Source organism: Spea bombifrons, chromosome 7 (genome assembly GCF_027358695.1).
Source record: "Spea bombifrons isolate aSpeBom1 chromosome 7, aSpeBom1.2.pri, whole genome shotgun sequence".
NCBI classification, from domain to species: Eukaryota; Metazoa; Chordata; class Amphibia; order Anura; family Pelobatidae; genus Spea; species Spea bombifrons.
The window spans coordinates 7,210,250-7,232,695 of NC_071093.1; the positions used below are offsets into that span (position 1 = coordinate 7,210,250).

The 22,446-nt window shown below is 39.3% G+C and overlaps 1 protein-coding gene across 5 annotated transcripts in view; it reads left to right on the top strand.

Annotated features, from left to right (window-relative positions):
• Window positions 1-11,729: 11,729 nt before the first annotated feature.
• FMNL2 (formin like 2) overlaps window positions 11,730-22,446 on the top strand; it is an 86,941-nt gene continuing 76,224 nt past the window's right edge. For all 5 annotated transcript variants that reach the window (XM_053471700.1, XM_053471697.1, XM_053471698.1 and 2 more), the window contains exon 1: window positions 11,730-12,205. In XM_053471700.1, coding sequence (XP_053327675.1) covers window positions 12,089-12,205 — 117 coding nt within the window. In that variant the 5' untranslated portion in view covers window positions 11,730-12,088. The remainder of the gene's footprint in view (window positions 12,206-22,446) is intronic.

Sequence of the window (22,446 nt, forward strand, 5' to 3'; positions counted from 1 at the left end):
ATAGATATCGGATTGCTATTGGGAGTTCTCCCAAATTGGCCCATGGAGCGGTGGTGCACCGGGAATCCTGGCTGTCCAATAGGACAATCTCCATGACCCTGAGACTAATTAAATGTTAACCCTTTAATAGCCCATCATGAAGATTCTATGCATTGATTTGTCAAATGGCTCGAATACCACTCCTTAAAAAGATGTAGGTCTCTTCCTCAGATGGACATAGAATAGACACAGAATTAGTATTTTTGCGAGGTTTTAGTAGCTTCGCCTGTGAATGTCGTATTTCTCTTTTTTTTAAGTCCTCCTTTTTGTCTTAAGATAGGAGCAAATCCATGACACAGGACAAACAGGACCCATAAATCCCGATTCATAACTGAATAAAATAATCTTTCCATATTAATATTACACACTGGTACATAGTAGGCTGGGTTCTTCACCAAGTGTCTTTCATTCATGTACTATTTAATGGATAACTACATTTTTTACAGATTTAGTTGAAAAGTTTTCTTTATTCTGGGATCTTAAAGTTCTAACAGACGACTAGTTTTAACAGGATTACACCATAGAGTCTGACACAACTGTAACACAACACCAGCTGCTTCTGAATTCATAATTAGATGAACTTTTCCTAAAGCACAAACAGTTCTCACTTATGCGCTAACAGCTACATGAAAACTGTCAATTCCTGTAGAAAGTACATTTTTTGAATGCTACAAGAGTTATTATATTTTAAATACATTTCCGCAAAACTTGTACAAACACAAGGTAAGTAAATTGTAGGTCACTCTTTCATCGTTAAAGGGGAACTATCCCGGTCATAGGGTTTTGCATTACTATATTGATGAAAGAAAGAGCATACTGTCCCATTCAGTCCCAGTTAAGCAAAGCACATCAAAGTACTTTAATGCATTATTTACCCTACATGAAAAAATAGCGTACTTACCCTTAGGAGAAGCTGCAGCTCCGGAGATGCGCCATATCCAGAAAGTAGGTAAGGGCACACTGATTGTCATCACAGATGAGAATATCGGGTGTTATAATGATAAATTAATCGTTTCCCACATATATTACAGCTCACTTATATATTCCGTATACAGTTTATGATCACCTGAATTTTTATTGGCGCTGATCATTTTTTTGCCTGGTTGACCGCTGGCCGGCAGCGCCTCACATTCACTCCAGCGGCAGATCAGGTGCTGCAGCGTGCGGCTGAACGTGCTACGGGAGCATAAAAAACATAGTGTGCAGCCTCGCATACCCAGCCGTCAGTCGCACTTACATCATCAAGTTTCATTATTAAGTGTCTTTGGTCATTATAGTTTTAATAGGTAATAAGAATTACTGGTTACCATATGAAATATATTTGTGTTATAACATACAGGAAAACTATATAACTTTCTAAAACAGTAACAGTGTGGACAATGTTTTCCGGTTATTATTGCTATAGGCTATGGGTTCAGATGACAGTGAGATTTCTCGGCAGCAGGGAAAACATTTGTTTAATGAATCTATAAAGTCTTCCCCTTTGAAACGACCCTTTTCCTGCTGGAAAATGAACCAACCATGAAATACATTTGGCCGCCTGGAAAAACGCCAGAGCACATTTCACAGCGTGATACAAAGTTGTTACGATGGAGTGTGAAACAACTTATATGCACATGGGATATGAGCGACACTTGGTAGGTCATGTTTGCATTGCTTATGACCTTTAAAGAATACAATAGATGGTAAATGAAAACTCCTTTCCTGTGACCTTTGGCCTCCAGCGCTATTTACTTCAGAGTCGGGAAGTTGAACGTTTCTTATAAGTCATTTTTCCTTAAAGGGACAGTCCAGTGCCGAAGCAGTCCCTCCAACAAAAAATGTTAAAGCACTTTGTAAGTACTGTGATGTTGTAAACCCCTATGTAGATATGTATGTAGATTATACAAATGGGTCCTTGGGGTGGAGCAATTGGAGAGCAGGGTGGGCCAATGCTCCGTTCCCCCATTTTGTGGAAAATCCATGCCGGCTTTTCCAAGAGGATGGAAGTCTGCAGAATCCGGTCCGGGATTCCTATGAGGCCGGCATCAGGCACAGGTGCTGGGCATTAAAACCCCTTGGAGCCTGATGATCAGAGAGACTGTTGGGGGAAGAAGACGTTTCCCTGTGCTCCCAGGGCAAGGAGAGGCCCTGAAGAAGACCATCCCTGAGCCAAGTGAGGCAATACCTACCTGGACCTTTTGTGTGTTTTCTGGGGAAGTTTTCCAGAGCCTGGTTTAGCTGGGTCTAGCTGGGAGATCAAGTTAGTGGCTGATTAGGCTGAAAACCAGTAACCAAACATAAAATAAAATTAGTAGAATATCAATACATATAATCCTTAAATGTAGCTACTCTATCACATGTCATTATGTCATCATTGGAAAGATTCTAATAGAGAAGCCTATAACTGCCTTCATCTCTTTGTTTGTACTAACTTCCCACATATGCTTGGTCGGAGGCTGGAGCTGTCACTGCCAATCCCTGGTAATTACCATCCTGGAAATTGCCACAGATCTCACAGCTAATCCCAAGGAGATTTCACAGTCCCGATAGCACCAGGGACACACTGGAAGTATTAATAGTATTAAATAGTATTAAAAGTACTGTTCCATTTAGCCAGCAGGTGTCCCTGTTATAGCAGAATTGTTGTAATGTTTTATCACATCTACAAAAAAAAATGAATGCAAAACTATAGAAAATATTTTATTCTAAAGCAAAATATTATACCAGTGGATTATACCATTCTCCAGGTTGACCAAGAGTCTCCAGATAAATCGCTTGCCTGCAGATAACCATGCCCCCCCCCCACGGCTAACCATGCCCCCCCCCACACGGCTAACCATGCCCCATGCTAAATTTTATCTTTTTAATGATGGCTGATAGAGAGACGCAATCCCAGCTTCTTATGATAATTTTTAACTATGAGAGCATAAGGAGAACCTGATGATGACTTTAATCAGAATACGTTTTACAAAGAGATTTCAAAGGATGAAAAAACATATATTTTCTGACAAGGCAATTTCGAATTTAATTTTCTTAAAATCTTTGTCATAGTCGAAGTTAAATGTGATTGTTTCATCTGACCTTGTTTATTTCAGCTAAATCTGTTCTTGAAGCTTAGCGCTGGGTGTCTCCGAAGACAGGGATGATGTTTTTGGAATCCTACAATAACAAGAGAAAATGTAATAGAAATCCCCAAGGTCAAGAGATTGTTTCTGAGGAAGGGAATCATTATTTTAGAGTAGGCTGGATTTTATATTGTTTGGATTCTGAAGATCTTTGTTTTAAAGGTCACTAAGTCAGTCTAGCTACACCTCTCTATGCTGCGTTTACCAACTTCTCTTTTTAAAAGTGAAGGAAACAGGAAGGGCCACGGTGTCTCTGCCGAGAATTTATTACATACCTTCTAGTGCATACATCTGGGAGTAGAGCGCCAAAGCTTGTTTACAGTTTATTTTAGAATCCGGAACTTCTCGACATTGTAGCCTGATTGATCTGCTAAGTAACAACGCAGACGGCATGCTGTCCATATCTTTTTGTGCCTGAAGGCAAAGTAATGCTCAATGTATTTTTTTCAGGGATCCGCAAAGCTATACGTTTACTTAATAATAAGGTTTATTACTGCCAAGGATCACGTATGAATTTCTAAAAGAGTTGAAAAAAAACAATATCCATCTACTGCACCCCTTACCAGATTGTCCATAAAAGAAATCAGACTAGAATGATCCTGCTGAGAAACAGTCCTGAACAGCAGGTACAGTTATATATTTATCTAGCACCGCTATGAATTTAAGAACATCAGAGGCTGATTTACAATCGTATGGGTTGTAGGACAACAACAAGGGTTGTTCTAACCACAGGCACTTGTCCCTCAACCTCCTGAAACGGTATCCATCTGTTTTGTTGAGTCCTTCAGCTACTTTGCAATCAGTTCTTCCAAAGTCGGTGGCTTGGCCAGGTCATATCAAGTCAATGTGGACTTTTAATACCTTTTCTTAGGGTCTCTTTGAGTGTACATTTAGTCATAGACAAATCCATTACTTTTTTTGTCCTTACCATTGACAGAAGGGTAACAGTCTAGAGATAGATGTTCAAGCTGGAGGACTCTCATTTACAGTTTATCAGCAAAAACTACCTTTATATTCACATTTACCCCATTTTAGCATTGCCACTATGTGGTCATACCTGGAAACTCTCTCGGTTATACCATGATCCTCCAGGTGAAGCTCTAAATTCAATAACATATGGATGATTGACAGTCCAAATACCAGACCCCCCCCAGTCCTAGGGGACTCAAAGGCTTCTTTGTGCACAAGAAGACCCTTTGATGCTGGCACTAATGACATTGGCTGCTAATGAATTTTGTGAATGTTCATACCAGGAATGCGCAAGGTGCTTGCTATCATTTCACCGGCTTATTTATATGAACACTTGGCACTTATATGTTTATTCTCTCCATAATATAACTGCACATAATTGAGCTCTAATTCCATACGTGTAGAATCACATATTCAGAGACACAGGAATTCAGATCCACATTAAGATAAATGGAAGGAGAGGGAAGCTCCCGACACAGCTTGCAGGCAGAGGGTTTCAACACGTTGTGTTACACCTCTGCATACATGGCAGCTCTCCAGTAATACTTTAATACACAATACAGTGCATTTTAAAATACAATAAGACCTTCCAGAAACGGGCTTGTACGTTTGAGTGATAGAGGAAAAATGTGGCTTATTGATCTGTCTGATGCTTGAATGAACAGTGTCCACCAATGACTGCTGGAAACCTTACTCAGAATTATTGATTGGCTGAATAAGCTTAGAATATTGTAAAAGAACGACAGAAAATAAAGATTTATTTCAGCAGATGTAAACGGTATGCGCTGCCAGCAGACTAATCATTATCAATCCCGTTTGGAACACCGAAATATCCCAGCCATGTAATTTAAAAAGGATCTGGATAGTATGGGAGCTCTGAAAAGAATTTGTATTACTTTAGGATCATCAATTAGTGTATTACCCCTCTTTAATTTCGTGATGTCCGCTGCTTTGTTCACTTTCCTGAATGCCGATTTACACGCATGATAAAATTATTCACGTTTATAAAAGGACTTAAGATACGCCTGCAAATAACATTGATTTCTGTTGTAAGAATATCTTTTTGGGATATACATAAAGGGAAGTGGTGACGTAATGCCTGGACCCATTTGGTATCACGGTGTTGTATTTAGGCTGAGCCTACATTGTTCATGCCCAATGCCTATTTTCACACCAGTTAACATTTCTTAAAAACTATTTTTTTTACCAGGAGCCCAGTAAAATACTTGTCAAGAACACATTTGTTAGACCACATGTTCTGTCTCTCCAGTTCTCTGATATATTTGGATTAATAGAATAAATCAAGGTAGTGGTGGGGAAAAGAAACTTACAGACCTGCATATGTTTCTTTATTGGCCCTGATTAAAGACCAGTTGGTATTCCTCTGGGCACAAGTAAGCAAGAAGGTCCACATCTGGAATACTTGGGGAGGAACCCCAATAGATTTCCCTCTTTTTGTATGCAACTTCTCCCCTTTGGGTTCTCTTGGAGTTCACCTCCCCTGTGAAGGTGAGTCCAGATGTGTGAGACCAGTGGCCCACCAGGCTTTTGATCGACGGGCCAGATGGCCTGTCCGTGCCTGCATATGAGTGTAAACCTAGCTCAGGTGAGAACGAGCAGTGTTATATAGCTTGCCTATTGGTAGCCACCAAGTAGTGAATTCTCAGGGTTTTACTCGCTGGTAAGTTGTTACAAAGAATCTTCACGACCGGCTATTAAAGGGTTAATATTTCAAGAGGGTTAGCTCATTTAGAAAGTTCCCATGTATCCTGGTGATTAATTGTTGCTCGCTAAATGTGAAAGCCAGCATTCTTAAAACTAGTTGGCATGCCAAGTGGATTTTAGATAAATGGATACCATATACTGTATATTGAGAAAAAGTACTTTATTTTCAGCAGAGATGTCTTCTTTATAGCAGGAAAATGGGATAATTCTGTTCAGCAGTCAGATCTGGAAGTACAGGACCAAATATTTATGCTCAAGTCATAAACAGCATCTGCTTTCTCTTAAAGGAAAATAAAATCAACCGTGAACTGGAAAAAGTATGAGTGCCGTAAATATAGCCTCAGGTGTTGGACTGGCAGCCTAGAGAATAAAGCATTTTCCAGCTGCTATTCATAGAATGGGACACTGGAAACTTCAAAGTTCTCTGTGATCTCCAATGACTGGGTGCTGGATAAAGATTGGCAAACTATGGAGGTTGTTAAAGGGGGGTTGCCAAGTCACCCCAATTAATTGTCTGTTTTTGGGTGATATGGATTTTTATCTTTCAGCTCTAACACCCCCCCTAGACATTATGCAAATTGCCTCTATTTCCCATGATCCCCTGATGAGTATTACATATGAACCCCACAGTCAGCCTAAGCAGCCTCTATCCTCATTGAACAGGCTGCACGTGAGTGCCTAGCACTAGAAATTATTTACAGTCCTATAAAGCTATTATCACAATTAGCAAGATGGTAGTTCTTATCTTATTCTCAGTCTTGGGCCTCTTGCCTTGAGGCCGGGAAGCTTGTAGGTATGAGGTTCTTCAGAGCCCCCTGAGCAATAGTCCAGCCAGGGCGCGTGTTCATGTATTTGGCGTGCGAGGTTAGTACATCACCATGGTTTTCTATTAGGTCCACCAATCACTTCTGGACCCTTGAAGCACTTTTAGGCTAGGTGCATACATTTAATTGTTTCTCATACCAGAACGGATTTGGATTGTTACTTTTTACAAAGGTATTTGGATTGTTACTTTTTGTACACTGAAAATACCATGTTGGATCCTTGTCCCTTAGAAAGGTACTGTTTTTTTGGTTAGGGGGGAGACAAGTGACCCCCTTCTCCTTTTGTAATTCCAGGGCCAGGAAGCCTTCTTGCTGGGGAGAGAAGGAAGGGATCGTATATCCCCTCGGGGATAGAAAATTAGAAGTGGGCCTGGTGGTCACTGTGTGCTTATGGCACCTGGAATACTTTTTATGTTTCTTCAGAGTGGAGCCACTGACCTATGGGACTTCAATTAAAAAAATAACAAGATGGTAGTCGTTATTGCTTCTGAGCCTTTTGGCTAAGATCAAGTGAGTACTTGTGGATCTGGGAAGACTTGGTCCCCTGTCTTAAAGACCCAAAGTACTATAAAGCCCTGGGTGGTTTTTTTTTTGGTTGCACCCAGATCTGCATGAAAATTCACACTGTAAAGCAGGGGCACAGTTAATTTTTTACAACGTAGCATGAATCTCTGGGTTTAAAAAACGCCAGTTATGTACATTATGGAAGAGAAATGGTAAATATATTTTTAATTAATGCTTAATTTTAGCAAAATGTTTAAAAATAAAGAACAATATAAAAATAAAGAAAAATTAAATAATAAAAATTATATAGGGGTAAGAATTAGAGTTTAAAGTAGGGACACTTGTTCTTTAAATATTAATTTTGAACCTAAACGGAATTTTATTTAAATCCTTGCTTGTGCCGAGAAACATGTGCCTACCCTTCCCTTTCGCCGTGTCACACCCTTCATGTGGAACGTATTATAAATTCATTATATCCTAACAGTTCTTAAGGGTGGATCATCTCACTTCAGCAATGTAATACCGGAGGGATATCTCCATGCCCTTTCAGAAGAGCTTTCGTTCGGGTTTAGCAGTTTTATTTCATGAAAGAGAAAAAAAAATACAACACAAAATTCGATTTCTCATTATTTTAACTTGTAGTATAAAATCACAATGAATAGATTGACATAAACCGGCATGCACTCTGTGTAGTGTGTTGCTTGTGCCCTCACTATGCGAAGGGTTAACCTTTGTGCTTTGTATCTTTAAATGTATTGACTTTCTTCGAGATCAGTGGTTCCAAACCAGGTCCTCAAGGTACACAATGGGTTTTAAAATTGTTAGATCCCCTGGAATTCTTGTGCCAACAAGCTGGCTGGTGGTTAGCATATTGCGCGCATGTGCAGGGCCAATCTGGAGATGAAGCAGGAGGCAGAGCCATACTTGGGAACTCTCTGGTCTCTTGTCCCGGAGAACTCCAGGTGAAGCACTGGTTCTCTGGGTCAACCCCCGAATCCTCCGGGTCGCGTGAGCGGGTTCTTTAAATTGGGGGGTTTCTCGCGATGTCAGCAAGAACTGACATGAGCAGGAATGCCCCCGGGACATCAGCCGGACCAGTCCTGGCCGCGTCCCGCAAGGGTAGGCTCCGGGTAGCCGAAGCCCAGAAGTTCCCAGGTACGGGCAGAGCGCATCAACTGAAAGCCAAAGGGATGGAGGATGGGGAAGGGGGCAAATGCATATTCTGCTGTCTCCCTCCATGAATTTGCAAAGGGGAGAAAACATTAATTTAAAGGAGACACTCAGCTATCATATCCATTACAGTCCATATGATGGCTGGAATCTTGGTTCCAATAAAGCAAGCGATAGTAGAACCATATTAATAATAACCCCTAAATTGAGATACTTATGGCTGTGTAAGCAAAATCACAAATTATAGTTTCCATTTAAAAATACTCCCAAAAATAAAAACCGGAATGTATGTAGTTAGTTAGTTAATGAAAGCAATTGCCTCTGGAAGGATTGTTAAGATTAGACTATTAAGGAATCTTTCATGTGGTTTGATGAAAACATCTGTAAGGGCAGCACTTAAGCTGCCACTTGGCCACGCCAGATGGAAGAATTAAAATGAGAGGAAATCTAACCACAAAAAATAAACTTCCATAAATTGAGCCGTGTTATTTTAAAAGCCAGGAACTGTTTTGATTGACAAAAAGTCAATGTCATTTTTTTTTCTAGTACCCATTCAGAGATTATAGCACAAACACTTTCATTTAAAGAAATTGCAAGGACAAATTTGTAGAATGGGAGTTGTGAATCTCAAATGTTGGACCAAACAGAACCAACAATCAAATCAGAGTTTTTTTTAAAATGGAATTAAATCATAACCCTAACTGAATCAATTTCTGAGACCACAAAAAAGCCCATATTAATACCACCCCCATTGACTCTTTTTACCACGGCCCCTCAGGGCCACACTGGCCCCACACTGCAGCACCAGATGGTGTTAGAGCGAATGATCAGGTGACTGTGTAGCGTTGTCTGCCGGTGGCCCACCAGGTATTTGCCCTGTGTGTCTAGATGGCCAGCCCAGGCTTGGGCCTCTTGCCTGGAATTCTATCTGGTTGAGGACCAACATTGACCTCAGATCTGCGAGAAAGCAAACCCACGAAACAAAACCCACTCTGCTGCTTTACACAACTATATATAACATTATATTAATACTTAAACAAAATATAGACATATAAATTATTGTAAAAAAAATCCCATTATTTTTAATCGGTTATAGCAAGCAATCATTTCATTACATTTTTTAATTGACTGGTATAAGCGTGAAAGAAACCCAACTCAGATGGAGTGTCAACACTTACGCTCCAAATTTGATGTTTGTTAAAAACAATTCTTTCACCCACCCGAAAATGAGCTGTTCCACTAACACCGGTGTTTATTTATGTTACTGTGAAAATCTAGAAATAGTTTCACAATTTACCTACGAACCTTAAGCTTAGTTATTTTCTTTCTTAATTTCAACGTGAAGGTTCCGTAGGTCATAACGTTCTTCTAGAATGTACAACTGCTGAAATTCCATTTAATTCATTATCACCTTGAGAGCTGATACTTCACTGCATTCATTTGAATATATATATATATATCTGTAAAGATGGTGGAAACTCCGATAACATATTCATCTTAATAATTCCCAGTTGCTTCTATAAAAAATCTAATTTTACCCCAAACAATGACATTTATGCAAATATAACTGGCAGAGGGAATTGTTTGTGATGTGACACTTGTAGGAAAAATATAACGTCATTAAGTATTACATTCAGTGGCGTCAGAACAGTGGCGTCGGAAGGGGGGTCACAGGGGGCCATGCCCCCCACCCATTGGCAGCGGGGTCTATTATTTATATATATTATATATATATATATATATTAAAGAATAACAAAATAACTGCCAGTTCAGCTGTTATTTTGAAATCATATTTTGGTCACGGTCTTTTCAAAGAGATAAGTACATAGTACATATGTAGTTAAAAATGCATGTCTAATGCATATATATATATATATATAAATATATATATATATATATATACATACACATATATAAATATATAGTGTATATGTAGCGTTTTATAATTGCCCCCCCTACTTTGGTCCCCCCATGTGTCCCCCCTAAATATGAAAGCTGGAGGCGCCACTGCAGGTGACTGCGCTCCGTATAGGGCCACAGAGAGCACTGGGTCCCGATCTATAATAGCTTTCATGGCAATTATTAAAGATAATCCCCAGGACAGAGGCTCATCCATAATCTTCTAAAACATTGCAGATAAAGTTCTGCTGTTCCATCTTCCTGCTCTGGCTGCCCATAGGGTTCCCATGCAATTATTTCAAGGGCATCATGGGAATTTAACGGGAAATTTGCATAAATACAGCACTCAAACAGAACAAAAAAAACATCACCATATTCAGCATGTCTGTGAAAGACACACTTGGGCCTCTGTAGACAGACGTGTACTAATGTAGATAGCGACGAGATTCCTAATCCACCTTCTGCCCCTTTCACGTAAGAATGACATTTCCATATGAAGCCTTAATATACCTGTTCTGTGATGCCCTTTAGAGGAGTAACTTCAGTCTATAGATTTTCTCTAATTTGTCATGTTATTATTACCTTTTATTTATTAAGCGCCAACAGATTATCCATCACTATACTATTTAAATGGAGCAGTTCACACATACACAACAAATATACACAAACACCAGGAGTAGAGATCCCTGTCTGTAAGCGGCCATCTAGCCTTATGGTACTTTGTATAAAGTTCCCAGCAGGAATGGTGGGCCTTTGAGGATCCCGCTCAAGAGCTTACAATCTAAGGGAGTAGTATTTGGACTGAAAATCCACATAGGTGCCATCGTAAATGTGGGTTACGCAGCTGCATAGGACCCTCAATGGCTTAAGGGCCCCTGTCAGAGGATATGGAAATTAAATCCTAGAGGGTGAGAGGCTCAGATGTAATGTAAGGAAGTGTTACTTTAATGAAAGGGTGGTAGATAAGCAGAACAGCCTCCAAGCAGAAATGGTAGAGGCTACTACAGAGAGGACATTTAGGTTTGTGTGAATCTGAGAAGACCAAGGGCTGGTGAAGGTTTGAGTCTTTACATTACAAGCAGACTAGATGAGCTGAATGGTTCTTATCTGTAGCCAAACACTGTTTGTATGATTTCTGCTACATGATTACATGGCTACATGATTGATGTCATCACAACAATGTATGATTTGTTAAACTGAATTAGAATTTGTCAGGATTGTGTTCTTTGATGAAAGGATGATGATCCTGACCATCAGTTGAGAAGGAACTCATCTGAATCTTTTATTTTTTGAGGGTCCCTAAAAACCTGGCAACACCTCTGGACCAGTATGAGTAAGTTGCCTCCCAGTTAAGAAGCTGGCAGCATCCAGTGCTGAGTGAGAAGCCAGCATCGCTTCTCCTGAGCCAGCTTTTCCAGCAGATCACTAGAGGGAGCCTTTCTCTTCTCCTTGGACAATAATAAAGGGAGTTTCCATGTTTTATTCAGGCTGCCTGCAGCCTCTGAGCCTCTTGTGATCCTCACACCAGCAGCAGCAAGCAAGGAGTGGTGTGCAAATTGTGCAACATGCAGATGGCATCTGTGCCTTCTACCCCCTGCATAGGACACAACTGGGGATTTTTCTGGAGGACACCCAGAAGCAAGAAGGTAGAAGAGGTGGCATTGTGCTAGAAGGAGTCTAGGAGGATTCCCATTGTTACTGGAATATATTCATTTTGTTGTTTCTGAGGTCGATTTGCTGGACAGATTGGGGAGAAAGGACAAGCTACTGGATAGTGGTGCTGGATCACTGATTTCCTTGATATTTTGGGGGCTGGTGGGCACAAGGTGGCCTTTGCAGGATCTGCCTATCATGGGGAACGCAGGGAGCATGGATTCCAACCAGACTGATTTTAGGGCACATAACATGCCCCTGAAACTGCCCATGCCAGAGCCAGGTGAACTGGAGGAGAGATTTGCCATTGTCTTGGTGAGTGCTTTTAACCCACATCATCGCTGTTGGGGTCGATCTGTGCTATCTGCCCCCTTCCACACCTCCTTGAGTGAAAGTGCAACCTACAGAGCCCACCTCCTTTATTACAATGTATCATCTGGCAGAGCTTTAACGTATCAATCACCTTTTTGGTGTAAATCACAGTAAATGCTGCCTTAGGGGAGGAAAACCAGATAAACCCTATTGTGTGGCACTGGGGCTGTTTGTTTGCAAGGGGGTGGGGGTGGCTGTGGCTACCACGTTTCTTGTAGATCCTTTCAGGAATGGCTCCTTTTCAGTGGTGACTCCTGCTTTGTAGTGTAAGGATTCTGTATATTGTCCCATGTGGTGACACTATACTGCCTGCCCATACAGTACACAAAACCCTGTCTGATCTCAAAAAAAAGGGGGCAAATGGGGTATCTACATCTCATTAACATCTGCAGACCTTTAAAGTGGAGAGTCACTGACATCATTAACCCCTTGTGCGCTAGTGAGAAGTGCAGCACATAGTAGCCCATTCTGGGTTTAGGGAATATTCAGCTGTTTGCAGTTTACATACCCTTTTTCAGGATTTTATAGTATTTTCTGGATTTCTTTCATGGATTTGATTTTCTAGAGCAAAATGGAAGCGTGTACTACAAGTTACAAAAAAGGGGTGTGGTGTCTACTACAAATATATCAATGCTTTATTATTATTATTGTTATTGTTATTATTATTATTATTGTTATTATTATTATCATGTTTTATTTATATAGCGCCAACAGTTTCCGCAGCGCTTATTACAGTCCATACATTCAAAGGATCTGACAAAACTAGATTTGACAGACTAAGACAAACCGATACATTAGGTTAAGAGGGCCTGGCTCGCAAAGCTTACAATCTAGAGTATATAACACTAACTTTTAGCTTATGTAGTGACTGTAATTTTACTTTATATTTAAAAATAAAAATTCCGTGCATATTCTATCAAAAGTGACCTGGGATCCAAGACAAATAGGTTGTGTTTAAGGTTTCCATTTCTTTTTGGTAAATATTACATATTATCTTTCTTTCTTTTTTTTTTTTATTACAGAATAGTTTTATGTTTGTTTACCGAAATGTGTTATGTTAATCATATTTATCAAAATATTTTTTTAAAGAAATATAAATGGTTTCCTAATTGTGTTATTTAGGAGGATACTGTATGTATAATAATAACCTGACTACCTACAGATCCTACCTACACGTATGTTTATTGTGATATACGGGTCACGCTTACCCTTGTTTATGTTCCCCCTTTGGGGTGAGGAATATTCAATCAGCCAAACACCTGACTTACATGTGATATGTAAATGTATTCCCTTTCTTAAGTGATTCAGAGTAGGTGACACTTTGCAAACGACACTGAATTTTTTTTAATGGTGTACAAACATTCGCTAAAAGTAACTTATTAACTTCCTACGTTTACTCGACCTTTCAGTTTTGAGTTAACATTAATCCATTTATTTGTTTCTTCCGGTGGCACTCAAATTGTTATATGTATCTTCAAATAAAACACTATATATATATATAATATTATAATATATAATAATATATAATATAATATATAATATATATAATAACATTATATATATATAATGTAGTGTCTTAAAAAGGTGTCTCCTGTGTGTAGTCAGGAAATCTCTGACTACACACAATAAATCTTTCTGCTGTCTTACTTCACTTTTGCAGTAAATACAGGGCTAATTAAAATGACATGGCTACATTTAATGGACTGTTCATGTTGCAAAAAGACATATAGATTCAAATAGTAAAAAGGGATATTAAGCTTGTGGATGCTAGATCGTTAGAAACCCTTCTGCAATTATGTTACTAGAAATGTCCTTGTTTTCCATTAAAACATAAAAGTGACCCCAAACCTTTGAACGGCAGTGTATATATGACCTTTTCATGTGAAAAATACAGATTGAATGTTAAAATTGACAAAACACATTTAAAATAACAGAGAAAATATGACCCGGGCAAACATTGAATTATTTTCCGATCAGCTATTAAATGTTAAGATCACTAAATGTTATTTTTGGAAGAAATCTTCCAAACTGGAAAGCAAACATTGAGTGTTAGTTTCACGTGTGTGAGATTTTCAGATGGTGGTGAGATAAGCCCCTGGCTCCGCTTTGGCTGTTTTTGTGTAACAGATTCTTGTGTTAATCTGTAAACTGTGCTGACAAGTGACATTTAGGCTAATTTTGATGATCGTCGCCATATCGCTGTCCAGTGCCTCTTCTGTGCGTTAATCTCCTCTTTCAGGTTGGAATGCGTTGCTAAAGTGGGGGAGTCTTCCTATGAAACACGAGTTGATCAAACATCAGAAACCTTTTTTACTACATCTCCGCCATATATTAATTTGATACAAAATGAAGTAGCAATGTTTTTTTTTATTATTTTATTTTCTGGCTTATTATTATCATTATTATTATTATTATTTACTGTTTTATATAGCGCCATCAAATTCCGTACCGCTGGTTTATTGCGCATGGTAAGAGATGGGTGGGAGATGGGCCACCATCCAGTTGGGCGTTTCAGATAAAGGTACTGTTCCATTGGTTGCTATGGTGACATTTAAATATGGATGACAGCATACTGTACCTCCCAACTTTTACTCCGCCGAGGGGCAGAGCTTGGCAGGTGGAGTGTTTTACTCAAACTGGCAGCGCTACTGTGCATGCGTACAATTTTGCCCATGGACAGTATGCATTCTGCGATGTCCCAGGCTACCGGAGGATAAAATCGAGACTGCAAAGATTGCTCCCCCGAATCCTGCTGACCCGCCGTTCCGCCGAGCTCTACCTCTGTCCCGCTTTTAGGACAGGTAGAACTCGGCGGAGCAGCGGGATAGAGTGGCAAAGCGGAACTCAAGTGATCAATGTTTATGGATCTATGGGGAGCAGTAGAGGGAGAAATCAACTAAGCGAGACTAAAGTAGTCTTTGGTTAGTTGCATGTTCAGGGGTCTTTAATGCATTTTTCCACCAATTATTCCATTTTATTGGGCTACGCTCGGAAAGCTGTAAACCCGTTCTGTCAGGCTGTATGCGTCACTCGTCCTTGGCCTCGGTGCGCCCAGAATAGCCTGAAAGTAAGTCACAAGCTTAATCTTAAATGCTCAAATGAAAGAGATTATTGTATTTATCACGGCCTAACACGTACTTTGTTGGAAAAGTCCATATGGATGTGGTTGGTGCTTTTCCCATTAGTCATTGTAGGAACGCAATGAATGCATTGCTGGCTCCTTCTTTTAATTTTGTACAGATATGCGGAATAACAGCAGAGGTGGCTAATTCTCCATTAATGGTGTATGATTAGCAATTAGAGGGTCATGTATGAACAAGCATACAGCGAACAAAAAGCCTCATGTGCATGAAATACTAAAATAGGACATTTCATCCAAAACTACAAACTGAAAATGAATCTGCATTTTGCAGCTTTTTTAACAATATGTGGCTTGTTTATGGACATAATTCGCAGCAACCATATCTACGTGTTTACATCACACGCTACGTTACATGTACCATGATTGGAGCAGTGTTCCAATATATTGCATACTTAACTATTTATAAAAAAGTGAAAGTATGGTCAAAATGGTGTGAAGGTTCCTGTTGGGATTAATTCTAGTATTTGATTACCAGGGCCAGACTGGTGATGACAAGGTGCCCTGGCATTTTAAGATTAACGGCTGCCTGATGACCTAAGTGCAGCAATGGCTGGAGTGGATATGCGCGGCTGCGTACTACGTTTTTATGCTCATGTAGCGTGTGGCTGGGCATATCCAGCCACTGGACCCACATATCCAGCCATTGGCCGCACATTACAGCACTCGATCTCCTTTTGGAGAGGCAGATCGGGTGAGTGTTTGACGCTGGCGGCCAGTGGCATTTGCCCAGTGTGCCGGGTGACCAGTCCAGGCCTCTTGATTACCATTGAGTTACAATTGATTGCACTTACAATCCAGGGTCACTATACGGTCCATTGTAACATGTAAGTAACTACAAACGTGATTAAAATGTTTGATCCACGTTGCACATGTATTAGACATTCCAGTAGCTATGGCTACCTCTATTTACTTTGTTGTGTTGTGTGTTATAATACCGCATGAACGAAATCTATTAAGTTAGAAATCGTTGTTGGCAGGTAGTCAGCATCCTTGCTGCCAGTTGTAGGCTTCTCACACACTTGGCAGACCTCAGTAGTCCCTCGTTTCCTTTGTCTCAGATTATGACGTGTTGCAAGCTGGAACGGTATAGAATTAAGACTCAGCACTTTTGCATCCCCAAATTTCTTGGCATTTGGTGTTCATGTAATAGGAATAATATCAATGACACTTTCAACATATTTTGTTTAAGGGGCTTTTTAAGCCTTCTGCCTCAACTGTCAGCTTTTGTTTCTGCTAGATAGAATATTTTGGGATTTTTTTTTGGTTTAAAACATGAAAAATGTAGCACCATGGACAGCTGTAGTCAATAGGTTTAGTAGGAACACCAGTGACAGTGAAGTGATACAGCTTGAAATCCTGAATTCTATCACTTTAGGCGTCATATCACCTGATGGGGAACCATCTCTCCCATGGGAAACTATTACCTTAAATCAGTAGTATCACTTATTACAAGACAAACGTATGATGTTCAGCTCTTCAGGTCTAGAAAAATTTGGGGAATGCCTTCTATCTTCTGGAAGATGTCTTCAGTAACAGAGAAAGAAGGTATCAGACATTGTCTACAGGGAACCACTATGTCTCTGGTCTCCACTAATCATATGGACTTCTGTACTGGTGCTAATGTTTATGTGACGTGCAGAACATAGTTACACATCTCACGGACGTACAGTATGTCCTTCTAAATGGTGCGGTGGTTTTAGGTCCTTTCTGGTTCTAACACTTATGTGCTATTGAGAGAGAATGACTTCCAGACTGTATATAAGTGGAGTGGTTTGAAGGGAAGGTGGAGTGTTTTTGCTGATAAGAGTACATTTCATCCTTAGGATGTTGGCTAAGAGACACGTTTTTATCAGTATTTACAAAGAAAGAGTAAGGGAATTAAATATTCATGGGATAGGCATATGGCTCCTGAACCTTAGACCAATGAACTGATTGAGTTTGGAGTGTTTACAGCAGGAAAAACTAGGCAGACTTGATGGGCCGAATGGGTCTTATCTTCTGTTAGATTCTATGTTTCTATGTCTCCATGGAAATGATGTATAAAGAACAATACCAAAGTGGTGCAGTCAACAGGGACATTCTTTCGTTGGCATGGTGATAACTCCACTTTTAGCATTCATCAATTAAGTCAGCGCTTGGAGGTCTGAAGCAATCTTCCTTCTCTCATCTGATTTCTTCTTCCCAATCGCCCTCCCATTATGTATCATTTGAAATTTTCTTTTCTTAACTGGGCAGGAAACCTACGAAGGACCAAGTATACTCCGATCCCCCGGCAGGAAGTTTATTTTTTATTTTTTCAAAATTATGTAGTTTAGATTCTTTTTTTAAGTCACCGGCTTGATTTATTATTATTATTATTATTATTATTATTATTATTATTATTCTGACATGCTGGGACATAAAGTCATATATGATGTATGTTGTATGTGTCTATTATTTTTTAAATAGTGAACCATTTCAGCTTATGGTAATTGTAGATTTTAATGCAATTGCCAAAAACAATGTCATGTGACTCATGTCACATTGTTAATCTTTGTTACTTGTGATATAGCATGTCTTTGGCGTGTTTGTTATACAGGGTAAAAAAATAGTGTTTTTAACATCCTACCATATTTTCTCATTTTTTTCTGTTATAGGTTTCTATGGCAACTATTAGGAATGAGGGGGAAAAAAATCAATGCCCAGGTAAAAAGAGGGGCTCAGGTGCATGTTTTTTATGTTATAAACACAAGAGACATACATAAAAACATGATACCTGTTTTAATAAAGCTTAATAAAACAAACAGGCAGGTTTCTGGGCGGTAATGATTAATGTTATGGTTTTTTTCCCCTGTGTCAGGTGTGTGCTTAGTATGTTCTATGAATTGCTAGCACACGTGTCGATCGAAAGAGACCTTTGTGACATTTCTGATTTACTTCTGTACATTTAGGAATGTATAGAAACAAATTACAGTTTAGTAGGATTAAAAGAACGCACATACGTTTGGTGTAATTAGGAGAAAGTTTTCTCTTTTAGCCCCATTACAAGCTCAACAGGTCTGCGCTTGCTGCGGCCGTTCCGGGCCTTCACGCCCTCCAACCAAAACTAATTACCGGTTAAGACAACTTCCTGAGGAAACGTAGATCATCCCTTTAACACAAATATGAGTCAATTAGTTGTGGTTATTCTCTTTTTTATTTAGTGAAAAATAAGATTTTTTTTACTGGAATTTCTGCAAATATCCTATATTGTGAAATACTATGAGTCAATTTATATTGCTCTTCCTGTCGGTGACGCACGTAACCTAGGTAGCTACTTGACCTCCACACGTTTTTAACTGGCAAAACTGGTGGTGGTTAATCAAACATGCAACTTGGGGTCAGTCCTGTTGTATGTTCTCTCTTAATACATCACATGTATGGCAGTGAGAGTTCTGCTGAAATGGTGATTATATTTAGCAGAGAAAGCACAGTTTATCTCATTAACCGGTAAAATAATTTGGGGGAGTTTTAGGGGTAGCATACAGCGTAGTAATATATCCAAACCATAAATATTAGCTTTGTCTTTAAAGTACGACGAGTGTAACAAAATATCTCCACCCGCTGCTATTTTGTAGCAAGTAAATTATTACAAGTGCAAATAATATGCGTTCCGAAGGTGCCTCTCCTATTCCAAAAGTCCCCGATTACCTGCTTCCTCCCGAGGCTTTGAACTGAGACTTTGTACAAAGAGAGGTGATGTTTGTAGCCAAAAATGATAAAAGGAAGCCTTGGACTGAGTCCCTCCAGTAAATGATACACACACACCCTTTCATTGCCAGGGGTGTACTTAATTCGTTAAGTGACAAAGATGTGCAAGGAGTTGCAGGAGTAAAATTTAGTCCAACTAAGGCGGACTCAAAGTGGAAACCTGAGTGTGAACCAAGTAATCGAGTTTGCGTTGAGTTTCCTGTAGTGTTGCTTAAACTTGGTTTCTATTGAATCAGCACTTGGATCAGCTGAGCAAGAGATCTCCAAGTTCAGCACTCAGAGGACCTCGTTCTACGGTTTCCATGGTAGTTGACGTGGCATCAGGTGCCACGGGATCTCTCCTGGCTTCACTGGGAGAGATGGAACAAATTGGACCCGCATTTAATGCATTCACGTGGGGATAATTCCGGTGTTATGTCATGTCAGGTGCATTCAGAGCAACGTGAATACCGTAGACCATAGCGAATAGCCTCAATAGTGAATGGCTGAAATCTCCACTGGTTTTACTAATCTAAGAAGCCTTGTTTGGGCATTTGAAATGCTGGGTAATTTATTGTCGGGGTATAATACATAAAAGCATTCCGCTTTCCATTTTGGGTGGAAATAATGTATTTTAGTTGGATTTTACCATCTTCCAGCAATTCCCATTTCATTGATTGCATATACATTATCAAATGCAGAAGACTTCCCTTAAGGCTCTAAAGATGGGACAATTCAGGCTCCTGCTATCACGGACTGCAACTCCCAGCATACACATCCATCCAAAGCAAACCAAATCTTTCCATATAACTGTTTTCATTAAAAAAAGAAATCATAAAAAGCATTCTGGTTTTAAAGACATTTTAGTTGTTGGGAAGACTTTTCATAATCCTCATATTTCATATATGGCAATAATTATCTAAAGTGAAACCATATGAACGCTCTCAAAGTCTTTTTATTTGTACAGTGTATACTTTGTATGAAGATTAAGTGATGCTTTTTCCAAACATGAATGAAAGCTGAAGGTACGGCATATGCTGGACCTTTGAAATCATTTGGCGCTGGTAGGACCACGGCCAATTGCTTTTAAAAATAAAGGTCAAATGGTTAAGTCTAGTTGGCAACCTTTAAAATGATATCCAAGCTATTCAATTTAATATTCATTTTCTTTCTGTGCAAAGAAATATTTTTATATGCAATCACTGTGGCTGACAGCTTATTCTAAGTACATGTACCCTATAACCCTATAGGTTATTAAATAGAAGTGTGTTTTGATCCACGCATTTGCTAGCAGTGCGAAGGATACCTGTGATTTGTAAATAACACCCAGATTTACCCCCTTACACTTTTCTTTTTTTGTTAAGGTCTGAGCCCTGTTTCTTTTTGTCAAATGCCAGTTTGAGCTTACTATATTACCTTTTGGGATCTGAAGGGTTAAAAACAAGAATTGCCTGAAGCAGAATGATGTGGAAAGTATGCTTGCATGAACAAGCTTGCGGCTGTGCGTTTCCCTAATCTTCAAAACGAAAGCCTATTTCCTATGAAAATGACTCAGTGCCATGCATCACGCTTAAAGTTTGGTTTAAGGCGATGTACAGTATTTCAAAATAGGGTTATTGGAACATTTCCTACTTTTGACACCCCTTCTGACTTGGAACATGTGTTTGTCATAAGAAGGGGCCATATCGCCTAAACGTACGCATGTTGAAAATAAAAATAAGGGGTTATTGCATATAATAGTACTAAGTAAGTTATTTGATGTCTATTCTTCACCCCCCCCCCAATCAATAAACTGCAGCTCTGGATACTACACTCTCTCTTCAATTTGCCGTTTTGGCTCCAAGAAGCCACTCATTAGCATGAAAGCAAAGAAAGTGCCTTCTGCGCATGCGCATGGGGATCTAGTAGACGCCCCGGAACTGTCATGCGAACCATTGCTGGCGTTGAGTATTCACACATGCGCATTACTGTACATCTGCAGCAAGCTAAATAGCTAGAGGTGGGGAAGGAGTGCAGATGTCAAAAAGGGGTTAAATATAAGAGGACACTCAGCTATCATATGCATTAATGTGCTGCAAACGGGCATAATTATCTAAATAGGGAAGAATACTTATATATAGAACTGGAAGTCCCAATCGCTGCTCACCCATAAAAGTTTTTTTTAAAATAGATGAACACTGCCTTTTTAATTTGTAAAACAGATGAAAAATATAAAACTGGCAAAATATAACATTTTCCAAAAGCTCTGCGTCCACTTTAATGACATCAGCTATCAGGAATAAACACGCAATAATGGTAAACGATTAGGAAAAAAAATATTCCCTATGACCGTAGGAGTCATATCTTCATGATTCCATTCTTATTCATTATTCCACAAAAAAGAGCTTAGGAGGGGACATTAATACATTTTTTTAGAAATTGTTTTCTATGTAAGACCACCCTGTAGGCAACGGTCCTGCTGCAGTATTACGATTTTTTATATATTGTGGCCAAAAATATATTCCAACAATTTTTTTTTAATTTACTCTCAATATTAATAAGTGTAGGTGGCAAGTTAGTGGAACCGACCTCTTTAACACGCAGTGTATTTTCTCGTACCGATCCGCCGGCCTTTTAGTTGACGGTTTGCGGCTTGCGTCGGATACTAGGCAAAGAAAGGAGGATGCATTGATGTTGCAAGTTGAAGTTTGTTATGTCTGTACATAAATGTATCAGTACATTGTTTAACAAATAAACCAAAAGTAAGCAAAATAAGGAAAAAAAACAATATCTATTAACGTAACAGAATTCCCCATGTCAATACAAGCGGAGAAGCGCATTGAAGGAAAAAGTAAACTATTGTAATTATGGCCAAAGATTCTTTGGAGAGCGAAGAAGTCGCTGGGGATTTCTGGCACAGAACTCTCAGGGCGTTGATAGAGTTACTTGAGAGTCGCACCCTCTGTGTGCTGCGTTGCTACATCGCACATCTGTTTTGGGGAATTAAAGAAAAAAACATGATTTAAATCCAAATACACAATGCTATTTTTTTCTCAATGCATTGATGATGTTCGCTGTGATCTGCTTGCTGGACTTTGTATCTGGAATTATTTAACAGGCATATATTAAATATTACATTTTAAAAAAAATCGTTTCTTTTATGCAAGTACATTTTTACAATAAAGTAGTATTTTTGTGTTATTTTATTTCCATGCAAAATGTTTTGATTAGGGACAAAGTCTTTCAGATATAGTTCAGTCTTTGGGTGCTCTCTTAGCCCTTTTACCCATTTCAGCGTACATAGAAGCATATATAAAACAGAATAAAAATGACTATAAAGTAATGTACCACAAAT